Source organism: Camelus bactrianus, chromosome 4 (assembly GCF_048773025.1).
Source record: "Camelus bactrianus isolate YW-2024 breed Bactrian camel chromosome 4, ASM4877302v1, whole genome shotgun sequence".
NCBI lineage: Eukaryota > Metazoa > Chordata > Mammalia > Artiodactyla > Camelidae > Camelus > Camelus bactrianus.
Genome location: NC_133542.1, coordinates 62,074,409 through 62,087,604, shown reverse-complemented (window position 1 = coordinate 62,087,604; position 13,196 = coordinate 62,074,409). Strand labels below are relative to the sequence as shown.

At 47.9% G+C, this 13,196-nt stretch overlaps 1 protein-coding gene across 4 annotated transcripts in view; it reads left to right on the top strand.

Moving 5' to 3' along the window:
- Window positions 1-13,196, top strand: part of ASTN2 (astrotactin 2) — an 800,009-nt gene that overhangs the window by 461,277 nt on the left and 325,536 nt on the right. For all 4 annotated transcript variants that reach the window (XM_074362105.1, XM_074362106.1, XM_074362104.1 and 1 more), the window contains one exon: window positions 10,744-10,894. In XM_074362105.1, the coding sequence (XP_074218206.1) occupies window positions 10,744-10,894 (151 nt within the window). The remainder of the gene's footprint in view (window positions 1-10,743; window positions 10,895-13,196) is intronic.

Below are 13,196 nucleotides of genomic sequence, written 5' to 3'. Positions count from 1 at the left end.
GCCCCCAGAGCCCAGCCCCACCTGGCTGCTGGGTGACAGCCACCCGCAGAGCAGGCCAGAGTCACTGTCATCACCGCACACTCCCTGTGCTCACTATCACCAGGCATACCCTGTAGATGGGTGGCTGGACCTGTGGGGATCAAAGGAGGAGATGGAATGTGCATGGCAAGGAAAAGGGGTGAAGGCTGCATTTGAGGGGAGAGGTGGGAAACAGTGCTACCCTGATCACCAAAGTCCTATTCCTAAGCCTTTTGTGTTCCTGATTCTGACTGTGGGTGGAATTCCAGAGAGCGCAGTCTTCTACAGGTGGCAGTGGGTGCCATACTGGGGAGAGAATGTACACTTTGGAGCACAGTTGGATTCCTATAATGGCTCCGTTTTTAAGGAACTGTGGGATGTGCATGACTTCACCCACTTTGAACCTCAGTTTTCTCATCTTTAAAATGGGGGTAATGAGATCTGCCTTATGGGACAGACCCGGGATGGTCTATCCCATCCACACGGTGTAGCCTGCTGAGCCAGCTTCCTTTCCTCCTGCCCACCCCTCATCACGGATAGTGAGCTCACTGCCTGTTTTCTCAGCACTCCCCGCTCCTTCCTCTTCCACATTTTAGCTACTCTGTGCTGTCCTTTAACACCTGTCCTGCCTTTCTTCTCATTTCCTCTTCCTTTCCTCCTCTTCCTCCTCCTCATCATTGTCCTCCTCTTCCTTCATTGCTACCTCCTCCGAGAATCCGTCACCAACCAGCCCCAGAAAAATTCATTGCTTCTTCCTCTTGGACATCTGTGTATTTTTATGCATCTATACTGTAAGTATTCACTCTACTTCATATTATAAATCTTGTCTCTGGCCGCAGCCTATGCACTTCTTGAGGGCAGGACTTTATCTGGGCACCTCTGTGTGCTGAGTATCTAGGAGGTGGGCCTGGTCCCCAGTAGGTGCTAAGGGATGGGGAAATGCATCCCCACTATGGTACATTCAGCAGCTCTAAGTGTGGGTGGCTGCAAAAATCTTTTCTCATTCTAGAAGGACGGGAAGGAGGATATTGAGGGGAAGCACTTGCGTCTTTGCACAAGGTGCATTGCCTCATATATTTCACCCAGTCCCCTAGGCACTGAGGGAACATCGCAATGATGCATTTACAGAGGAGGAAACTGAAGCTCAGAAAGGGAGGTCACTTTTGTGAGGACACATCCTTGAGAGTTTAATTTTTTTTTTTTTTCTGAAACCAAACCTGTCCTCCTTTCCCCACACCACCTATGTCCCTTTAGGAAAAGAATGATTTTGCTGTGATCTTAGCTGAGTTTTAATTTCCTGTCTCTTCTTATCTAGACCCAAGATATTCACAGACCAACAGATATTCAGGAAGAAGCTTTCTCCATCAAAGTGTCAGTTTAGGGAGAGGCTCTCAACCCAGGGTTGTGCTGGAGGCCCATGAAAGGCCCTGGAAAAGCCTACATTTTTACTTTCACCAAGCTCTTATTGAAATTGAGCGTGTCCTTCTACTGCAGACAGGGGGTGTGCTGGTAGACCCTGTGACTTAGCTGCCAATAGAAATCTCATGCAGTTACGTATCATCTTTCATTTATTGTTTCATTTGTTGCAGATGTCTTAAAAATCTAGTTTATGCTCTTCATGCCTTCCATTTATGGTCGTTATTACATCTATTCCTAGATCTTTTTATTTAAGGTGTCAATAAAGAAGCTTATATATGATTATATTCCAGTTGGCTTTTTCAAAAATGTTCTGATAAATGGTTTCTTTTGTAATGCCTTTTGCATTTGACTTCAAGTGTTTAAAAACATTATTCTAAGATGTAGCCCATATGCTGACAAAAGGGTTATAGGTTGAGTTAAGAACCCTTGTTTTCCCAGCTTGAGTAACTTTCAGGGTTTCAGCCTGAAAAGCAGGCTGTTGTTAATAAGAACCACAACGATAAAAGCGAGTGCATCAGTACAGCAGTTTATATATGTTTGCATTCATTCATTGACTCATTCATTCATTCACCTGTCCAATAAAAAATCTGGGTGCCTGTACAGGCACTGGACTGCAGTGGGCATGACAGAGCACCTGCTTCAGGGAGCTTTTATTACCTCGTGTCGTCCTGATGTTCCCTGAGAGGTGGGGGTTATTATCCATGATCCACGCTTGGGGAAACTGAAACTCAGAGAGGCTGAGAGAGCTGTTAGAGTTTTCTCAGCTAATAAGTGGCAGGGCCTGGGTTTCAGCCCAGGGCTTCCTCCCGCTGGCACAGTTGTATTTATTTCTAATTCCCCTGATGACTGTGTAAGTCCCTAGATTTCCTTAGGTGCAGAACAATGGAAATATTCGCTGTAATGGATACAATGGAAACAAACTATTTTCTCCCCCTCCCTCCCCCGTTCTTACGCCTTATCTTCCACCTTATCCTTCTTGGGAAGCCACATAATATTACTAGAAATCTGAGCTGGAAGGACCCTGAGAGACCACCCCATCACTGAGTGTATAGTGCAGAAACAGAGGCCCAGAGAGGGTAGGGGGTCACCTGGGGACACACAGCAGCACAAAGCAGAGCTAGATCCAGATTACGCGCCTCCAGCCTCATGCTGGTACCCTTCCTGCCGGAGGATGCAGCCCCGTTTACTCACTGAGGGTGGGCCCTCCTGGCTCCGGGCAAGCCCCTGTGCCATCCCAGGTCCGCAGGGCCTCCCACCCTCCGGGAGCTGCAGGGCCTCTGGAGAACACAGAGCCCTCCCACCTCCAGAGCCCACCTAAAAGAGCTTCCCTATGAGATGCGAGCTGTGGGGCTCTCCTAGCAACTCAGGGCAGGTAGTCCACGAATAAACAATCCTCAGGCCTCAGCACTGTCACAGATCCTTTTTGGTTTCTTTTGAATATAATGATGGGGTTTGCAAGGGGCAGGAGACAGAGGGTAGGTGAGGAGGAGACTTGCCGTGACTGAGCAGTCAGTGCAAGCACAGGGAGGAGGTGGCGGCTTTTTGCCGAGGCATGATAGCTTCAGAGACTCCACAGCCGCCATGCGCGTGGGGGTCACGCGTTATCCTGGCTCCCCTGGGGAAGGCCCCGGTGTGACAGAACTGCGCCAGGACACTGGCTGGCTTGACTTCAGGGCCTGACACTCTCCAGAGAAATCTGCTTCCCCCGATGCCCAACTCCTGCCCCCAGCTCCCCTGATGAGATTGGCTCCTCTGCCATATGGCGTCATAGTACCCTGTATTCTGAAAGCAGCTGCTATAGTTTGTAGATACAGACACAGATAAGGACGTTGATGTAGAGGCAGGAAACTGCTGGGTGACCCTGTTCCACTGGCTGAGCTGTAAGTTCCAGGAGAGCAGAGCTCATGTCTGTTTGGCTCCTTTCTGCATCCCTAACTCCAGCCTCCAAGTAAACACTTGTGAAATGGACGAACGCATCTCCAGAAATACAACAGCTTCTTATTAAGGTTTCTGTTTGAGGTTGAGGGGTTTCTACATCATTTATCTCCTTGAGCCCTGACCATGACCCTGTGAGCTGAATTTTATTGCCCCCATGTCACAGATGGGCAGTGGACACACAGTCATTTGCTCTTTGTCCCCTAGACCACACAGCTGATGGTCCTCACGTGCCCCTCCTCCTCATCCTTCAGTGCCCCGCTTATTCAGTGAGCAGCTGCAGGGGGCCCGGTGAGCAGGGGGAAGAGAGTGAGGAGGGATCTCTGTACACAGGAAGCTTGCAAGCTCCTCAAAGACAGAGACACTGCCAGGAAGCTCCGAGAGCACTCAGCAGAGTAATATGTATCCCTGACCTAAATCAGTGTAAACTGTAATTGCTAGAGAAGGGTCAGCTGGAACTCCAGTCAAAGAATTTCCGGTGGGAAGGGATCCTAAGGCGGAAGGCAGGACACCTTCAGGATTGGAGACAGACACAGCAGAGCAGAGCCCTGTCTCTGCCACTAAGACGCATGGTGTGTCACAGGGCAACCCCTCCCCTCTGTAAGTGCTGGGTCCTGCATGCGAGGATGTGTGTTTCCTTTTTAATCAACAAAAATGGGGATAAGAATGGCACCATCCCATAGGAGTATGGCCAGAAATAATGAGATTGAGATCATCTGTGTTAAGTCAAGTTCTCAGGTCATAAGTTCTCAAGAGGTAGTAGCCGTGGTGGTTGTTACCATCGCCGTGATGGTGTGCAGCCCTCCTGGGAAGCCTGGCTCTCCTCCACACCCCTCCCAGAAAACGGCCATCCCTTCTCAGGGCGCCTTCCTATAGCGGCCAGCAGCAGCAGGACCCTGGGAGAGCGCGTTCCCCTTGCTCAACACCTCTGACTTTAAAAAAGCCCAAATCTGCTTCCCTGTGCCTTGTGCCAGCTCACTCCTGCCCAGAAGCCTTTACCAATGGATCTTTATAAAGCAGCCGCCCTGTGCCAGCCGCTGTCCTAACACTGTGCCTACATTATCTTCAGCTGGTCTCAAAACCGCCTTAATCCTCACAACAATGTCTCAGTTTCTTCTACAATATGGGGATCAGGGAGTGGGGGTGAAGCTCAGTGGTAGAGCACATGCTTAGCATGCATGAGGTCCTAGGTTCAACCACCAGTACCTCCATGAAAAAAAAAAAAAACAAACGGGATGATCATACCATTTACATCACTGTGTTTTTATGAAGATTAAGAGGCCCCAGGTCCTCTTCTCCTGCATCCCCAAGCTCTTTACATCCTCAAGTTACGATTCTTGCAATTTTGTAGGACGATCAGATGATTATAATTTCCAGTAGTATGCTGGGCACCTTCTGTGTGAGATATTTTGCATGCATTATCTGATTGATTCTCATTCTAACTCTGCCAGCTTGGTATTAATATCCCCATTTTTCAGACAAGAAAATGGAGGCTCAGAGTTTGAGAGACTTACCCAAGGTCTCATAGTGCGTGAAGCCAGGGGACAAACCTGCCTCGTAGCCACTGTTGTGCACAGCTGCTCTTGCTACTGGGACTTGGCAGCCTCCCTGAACCCCAAGGCAGGGCGGGTTGGGAGGGCAGCTTGATGCCTGCCAAATGCTGTCCTCCCTCCCTTCCTCTCTGGGAGCTCAGGAAAGAAACAAGGCTGCCTGTTGTTGTATCAGAGGACGATTAGTCTACACCCGAGGGGAGCTTGTCACTGTCTGGGCCCTGAGTCATCCGTTCGCAGCTATCTGTGAGTGACACAGACCTTTCCTGGTCTTTATTAACGGGGCTATGTCATCACCTGCTCCCAGCCACCCTGCCTAAGGTGCACCCCGCCTGGGGCTCAGCTGACTGGGCTGAATGGAACCCAAGTGATGCGTTCACACTTAAGCAATCAGGTAGTGAGGGGATGGCAGCCTCCCTCAGCCTGCTAGGGTCTGGCTGACTCAGTTTTGAAACCAGTATTATCAGGAAAAAAAAAAAAGGGAATTAGAATGGTAGAGCTGGAGAGGTGCTAGGAAGCACTTTAGAAGGTGGCTGGACTCCAAAGGGGCAGAAATAGGGACAGAGTGAGGCCAAAGGAGAGACGTAATAATGATCAGCTCAGTTCTGGGCATGCAGTCAGTTTTCTAGTTTTTGTTGAATCAATGAATGATAAATAGATTTGCATTGCATTTCAGAGTCTAGAAAACACGATCCTGTGCACCATGCCATTGCATTCTCACAGTCATTCTACATGGTTGGGAGCTAGAAAGATGCTGTTCCCATTTTCCAGATGAGAAGAGTGAGGCTTGGAAGACACTTAATGGAGGAGAAAGAATGTGGGTTTTGGAGTTGGGCATACCTGGGTTCAGATCCTAACTCCAACACTGACCTGCAGGTTTCCCCCTGTAAAACAGGAAGTAGCAATCCAGCCTGCTGTGTCATTCGCTAGCCGTGCTCATTCTCTGCATTTTGCATATCGTCATTGCATATTTTCTGTGGCTGCTTGTGGGTTATCAATGCAGAAATGAGGAGTTGGAACAGAGACCATATGGCTTGGAAAGCCTAAGATATTGACTGTGGATTCCTGTGTAGAAAAGTATGCCAAACCCTGTTCTGCCTGGGGTGTGTTAGGTACTTCGTTAACGTTGGTCTTTTCTCCTCTCAGATGAAGGAGAAATGGCTTCACTGTGGTCCTTTTTCTAGGACTTTACAGGACTTGTAAGTGCACAATGTAACATGCAGAGCCCAGAGCTGGAAGGGCTGGCGTGGGGTTAGGAGCACTGGAGTAACAGCCAAAGACCAGGGTGTTCTAGTCCTGGCTCTTGTCCTGCCATCCTGCTGAGCTTCCAGACTTCTCTCAGAGCCATGAATAGTGAGTTAAGTAGTGTCCCCCCAGAATTCATGTCCACCCGGAACCTCAGAATGTGGCCTTATTTGGGAATAGGGTCTTTGCAGATGTAATCAAGAAGAGGTCATAATGGATTCAGGTGGGCACGAATCCAATGGATGGTGTCATTGTAAGGAGAGGAAAATCCATGTGACAATGGAGGCAGAGATTAGAGGGAGGGGGCTACAAGCCAAGGAATGGCCGGGGTTGCCAGGAGCCTCGAAGAGACAAGAAGGACTCTGCTCTAGAGCCTTCAGAGGAAGCATGGCTCTGCTGACACCTTGATTTTGGACTTTGACCTCCAGAACTGTGAGAGAATACACTTCAGTCGTTTTAAGTCCCCTGGTCTGTGGTACTGGTTAGGGCAGCCCTGGGAAACTAACACGCCATGTTTTCTGCCTTTATTCTGACACACATTGACTGGAGGCAGCGCTGGGAGACGTGCAGAAGTTGCACTGGCTCTGCCCATCCAGTTCTTCCTCCCCAGAGACGCAGAGGGAGGGGGTACAGGTTTCTACCAGCTTTCCTGTTAGGAGAGCTCTGACCTGCCCAAAGGGCGCAGAGCAAGTTGGACAAACTCAAGCATGGTGGGGAGGAAGCTCAGGACCTGACTTCAGGCAGACTTGGGTGCACACCCTGGCTCTCCTCCTCACACCCGTGTGAGCCAAGGCAATGTATCTCCCCAAGATCCCATTTCTCCAGCTACACAAGGGGAGGAAAATGTGTACCTTAGGGCTATTGGTGTAAACCAAAGGAGCACAGGAAAGGAATCTTAGCGGGTACTCAGGAAGTCATGGGTGATGCAGGTGATGGTGGTGATGGTGGTGATTTCTGGCAAAGCTGAGACTCTCACCCAGGTCTCCCTGTCACCCCAGCCCGCCTTCACCTCCTGCACTGTTCCCCACATCCCTTTGTGTCCTGTTACTGGAGCAGCTCTGAGCTTCAACGGACCGCAAATCCTGGACTCAGCAGCTGAGGTGAGGGACTGAGTCCTGAGTTAAGGAAATTCCAGCATCTGCCTTGAGCTCCCTCCGTCACTTGCCTCCAGATTCTTCATTTTCCGAGCCTGACAAAGTCAATTCTCTAGACTCCGTAACAGCCCCGGTGTCAGGTCTTTGTGTTTTAAATAATGTTCTCCTCCTGATGTTTATGCAGAATCAATCCTTTCAAAAGCTACCAGCTTCCTTATCTGTACAACCTGAGCTGTCGCCAGGTTCTGCTGGAAGGTGACATTTTTTGCTTGTTTTTCTCTTTTCTTCCTTTGTTTCTCTGCTATTCTGTCTCTGCTCTCCGTCTGTGTGTGTTCTTTTCCACTCATGCAGTGTCTTTCTCTTCACTTTCATTCTCTGTCTTTCTGAGTCCGTCTCCTTCCCCATCCCTTTCCCCTCCCTCCCTCCTCCTGCCCCCTTCCCCATACACATGCACATTTCTTCTCCTTACCTTGATATTTTCTCCTTTTGAATCTGTTTGTTTCTCCTGTTTCTCCCTCTCTTTCTTTCTCCTGATCTAGCTCTGCATTTTGTCTCTCTTCACACACTTTCTCTGCCTCCATCTTCCCCTCTTTTAATCTCTCTATGACTCTCCTCTGGGCGTGTTGCTGTCTGTGTCTCTTGGTTTATCTATCCATTTGCCCATCCATCCATCTATTCATATCTATCTACCTACCTACCTAAATATCTAAATATATACCCATCATTCCATCATCTATCCATCCATCCATCCATCTATCTTCTTCTGGATGACTGTGTTTCTGCCTCTCAGTTTCTCATCCTTCCTTTTAACAGTTTCTCCTTTTTGTTCTCACACTTTCTCAGATTGTCTCTCCCCTCTGTCTTTATCTCTTCCCCTCACTTATCACTTCTTCTCCCTCTAAGGATTTTAATATTTTAATAGCCTTAATATCTTTCCAGAATCCTCAACTCATGATTCAAAAGTGATGGGTCTCCCAAGAGCTTCGGTTTAGGGGCTGTCAGTTATCTCCCCCTACCCGCCTGTCACCCTAACCTCACTCTATGCAAAGAGAACATGATGGAGAGCTGGCAGCATTACCTGCATATTCTTTTTTGTCCCTGTGCTTCAGCCCTGAGCATGGACAATTTGGAATGGGAGCCCAGAGTTGGGGAGGGAGTGTCCTGTTGGAAGAGACTCTTGGTAAAACTACTGATTGGTGGTGGTTGCATCCACGCCCTCTGCTACTTTATTTCACTTGAAAAACATTGACTTAGCGCAAGTTCTTACCAGGTCTTGTGCAGGGGGCTAAAGAGGAGTGAGTAAATCTTGAGCCTTTCACTCAAGAATCTTGTAGTCTCTTTGGGAAGACACAGAGCAGATGATGAAGGGCAATAAGGTAATAGATTTAAACAAAGGGAAAGGAATTAGTTCTGGTTGGGGGTAAGTAGAGAATATTCCACAGAGGAGGTCACGGTAAGCACTGTGGGGGTAAGGACTTTGTCCAAGGTCACTGCTGCATCCCCAGTACCTAGAATGGTTCCTGGTGCATGCTAAGCACTCAGTAAGCATGTGCAATATATGAATGAATGAGTAAATGAATGAATGGATGAACTAGAATAGTTTTTAAAGAGTCCTAGGATTTTGTCAGGGAGGAAAGTTGGAGATGAGCATCCCAGGCAGATGAGCATCGTTAAGGGTTCAGAAAGGAAAAGGAACGCACTGCACTCAGATCCCCTCTCCGGGGATGACCTTCCCATTCTCCAGAACGTGGCTGAAGCCCGTGGCTGCATCTCTCACTGGGCATTGCCTTCAGCTGCAAGGAACTGCTTCACCCAAGGATACTCCCTTCCAGATGGCAGCCCGTGACAGTGACTGGCTGACATGGTGATGCAGAGGCCAGGATCTCTTGCTTCCATTCAGGGCATTCCTAAAGGGCCATCCCAGCTCCAGAGCTCCCCTCAGGACCAGCTGAGACTTCAGATCTACACAGCATCATCCACTAGCAGGTCCACCTCTCCTTTGCCCAATCCTGCCTTGCTCTCTTCCTACCAGCACGTCCCAAAAGGGCTCCTCGATAAGCCTCCTGCATACAATGCTCCGTTTTGGAATCTGTTTCCAGGGAACCTGACTTAAGATTGTGTATTTAGGGCATGAGAAGAGGCTGGTAGCTATCAAATGGAGAATATGAGGACACGGGAGAATGTAGCTAGACAGGTAGGCAGGAACCAGATCATGAAATACCTTGAATACCAATGAAACTAATTCAGGTTTTCTTCTATAAGCAATGAAGAACTATTGATCCATGGAGTATCTAATTAAAGCTGGAATTTACCAAGTTCACTAGCAGACAGCATGGAAGATGGAATGGAAGGGTAGAAGGCTAGAGTCAGGGAATAAGCCAGGAAACTGAAGAGGAGAGTGTGGGAGAAGGGATGAAGGATGGTCCACAGACATCACTGATGGTGCTCTTTGGCCTCCTCTTGCAACATGTGCACATGCCAGCATCTCCCTTCTTTCACAATTCGAGATTCCACCAGTCCTACATTGTGGAAGAATAGAGTGCCTCTTTTTACTGCTTGAGGTATCCCTTTGATAATACCTCCAGCAAATGTAGGCATCATAAATAATCCAGTTCTAGGGTATTCCTTATTTTGGCCCTTTCTCCAGAAAAAGCATCCAGAAACTCCCATTTGTATGTCTCATCTAATAGAACTTTGGAAGATCCATAGATTATGGCATCCAGTCTAGTCTTCTCTCTCGTGAACCTGATTTGTGAGGAGTCACGCATCAGCCTAGAATCTCGTGACCTTTCCAATAGCTGATGTTGCCACTCTTGATGGTATGATTTGCATGCAACAGTCTGAAAAATAAAGCTCCAGGGCACTAGGGTCGGACAGTCCTGTGTTTCTGTCTTGGCTCTACTGTTTATGGGATGTGTGATTCGGGGTAAGTCTCACACCTCCCATAATTTTCATTTATATCCACTAAGTCAGAATAATAGAAATGTGCTCATTCTGCAGAGTTGCTACAGGGAGGTCTGGGATCTGTAGAAACATGTATAATGCAAGTTAAGAGTTGTAGGAGGAAGAGCTTTCTGTCTGGACTCAGATGGAGCTTGGCACAAACTTTAATTCCACAAACATTACAGGCTGGATGGCCTTCAACAAGACACTTCACCTTTCTGCGCCACAGCCCACTGGCCAGTAAAATGGAAATCTCATGCCTGCTCTCCAAACCCATGAGGAGTCATGAGATACAGGGCACACACGTCCAAGTACATTTCTTTTTATCAAAATTAGACAACCATCGTGTCATATGATGGTATTCGTATTGATTTTTTTGGCTTTTTTTCCTTACTTTCTTTTAAATGTGTATTTGCATCATTTCCTTAATTACAAATATAATAATGAAGATCTCAAATGTAACTGAATGCACATTAAACTTTTTTTTAACCCAACAATACCAGTGTCTCTGGGATTTAACCATCCCCTTTCTTTCCAAGGGAAGAAGCGATGCTGTCCACATACTTTGAAACCATCAATGACCTGCTGTCCTCCTTTGGGCCAGTCCGTGACTGCTCTCGAAACAACGGGGGCTGCACTCGAAACTTCAAGTGTGTGTCTGACCGCCAGGTGGACTCCTCGGGATGTGTGGTAAGTGCTGTTGGCCCATGAACACGGGCTGGCCCCAGTGCCCATGCTGCTTGCAAGAGGCCCCTCCCTGTGAGGGGGAGTTGGTCAAAGAGGATCAGGCTACCCATAGCTCCGACCTCGGTGGCCTTCAGCACAGCAGGCTGCCTTGGTTTTTTCATCTGTAAAGTGGGATAATAACACTTACCTCCTGGAATTGTTGGAAGAATGAAATGAAATATTACAGCTTTAGTGCCCAATGTACAAGAGGTCCTTGAGAGCTCCTGGCCTCAGGAAACTTACGGTCCGTGTGAGAGTGAGGTAGGGCACGTCTTCTCTCTGTGAGCACCCTGGGGAGCCTGTCATGAGATGTCCAAAAGAGAAAGTTGCAGCTAAGACCTACGGATTTTGTAGGCGGCTTCCTGGAGGAGTTGGTGTTGTAACTGGCTTCAAAAGATGGGTTGATTTACATTAGGAGAAGAGCGGAGATGGCCAAGGTAAAGGCACAGAGGACCGATGGTGGCCTCGTTTGCTTGGAGCTTTAGTGTGGAATGTGGGTTGGGGACACAGAAGACATGTGAGGATCTTTGTTGCCTATAGAAGAAGCTGGATGATTTATTTTATGGGAACGGCCTCGGGTGCTTGTCTAAAATACAGGTTCCACATCAGAAATTTTGATTCTCTAGAGGGAGGTTAGGTCCCAGGAACCTGAATTTGTAACAATTTAAAGAGCGTCTTGGAAGCACACTTGGGAAACATTGTCCTACAAGCTAAACTCCTTAGCCCAGCATCCAGTGCCTTCTTGGTCTGCCCCCTTTTCACTGCCACCTTCTCTTTACTTCATTCTACACTAGAGCCAAACGGATTAGATGCAATTCCTGAGCACACGTGCCTGTTTAATGCCTCTGAGCTGTTGCTCATGCCCTTCTTCTGCCTACAGTGAGTTGCTCCCCAAGCCACGCAGCAAACAAGTGGACCTCTTTCCAGATTTGTCTCCTTTCTGAAGCCTTTCCCCTCTCCCTATTGGAGAAATAACCCTGCTCTTGTGAAGATCCTTACTGTTTTTATATATGTACATCTATTACATCACCTATAATCATTTCTAGCACAGACTGACTTTTTCCAAGTTTATCCCACCCAGTAAGCTGAAGGAGAACTGAGGGAATCTGTTGATTCAGCTCAGCTCCCCATGGGTACTCATCTCAGTCAATAAGGAAGAAAGAAAGAGGCGCAGGAAGGGAGGAGCGGGGCCAAGGATGAGAACAGCTGCTCTGGACGAGGCTCTTGGAAGAGACCAAGGGAAATGGAATGCACAGTCCGCTCTCCATGGCCAGGAGACCAATACAAAGAAGAAGCTTCTAGAGAATGAGATAATGCAACAAAAATGCATTTTAGACTCAAAGATCAACAGATCTTTGTAGGTGGATGGGTGATTGGAGATTTTATTGATGACAATTCTTAGAATCATAAGTGGCAGAAACTCAATTCAAGCTAGTTCTGGCAAAAAGAGGCAGTATGTTGGCTCAAGTGGAAGTCTAGGCACCAAAGGATGGAGAGGCTCAAACAATGCCATGGGGATCCCTCTCTTCTCTCAGCACCACACCTCCTCCATGCAGGGAGTCCTGCAGGACACGGACATCTATCTCCTAGTCCCTTCAGCCAAAGTCAAAGGATCTCATCTCATTGGGCCAACTGGTTCTCATGCCCATCCCTGTACCAGTTACTGTGGTCATTTGGAAAGCCTGGGCTCATTCCAGAACCGCTTGTACCTGGGGCATGGGCTAGTGGCAGCTGCACCTGTAATATATGGTAGTGAGTTGTGGGAAGGCACAGATTCTCAGAGTAAAAGTAGGCTGCTAGTAACGGAAAATGGGGATGTGGACGATGGGTGGGAGTAGCAGCTGTCTGCTTCAGAGCGTCACAACCCAACTATTCATTTTGCGTATTGGAAAAGTGAGGCCTGGTGAGAGAGAGGAGGATTTGCTCAAGTCTTAGAGCTAGTCAGTGGACAAACAACTCAAGAGGATGTTCCAAATCATTGGTGGTGTCTCCCCAACACCAGGCTGATATTTCTGATAGGATTAAATTGTCTGTCTCGTCTCCCCCTTTTCCATCAGTTCTCTTTCTGAACTAAGCTCCTTCTTGAGGATAGATGTCCCAGAAGAACGAAACCTCACAATGCAGAGATGTGTGTGTGTGTGTGTGTGTGCGCGTGGAAGTTGTCTCTTTTCCCCCTCTCATTAATATAAACTGGAGAAATAAAAAGAGAGAGAGAAAGAAAGAACATTTGTTCCCTGGAGGTTAAGAGAAAATTCAATAGTCTGAT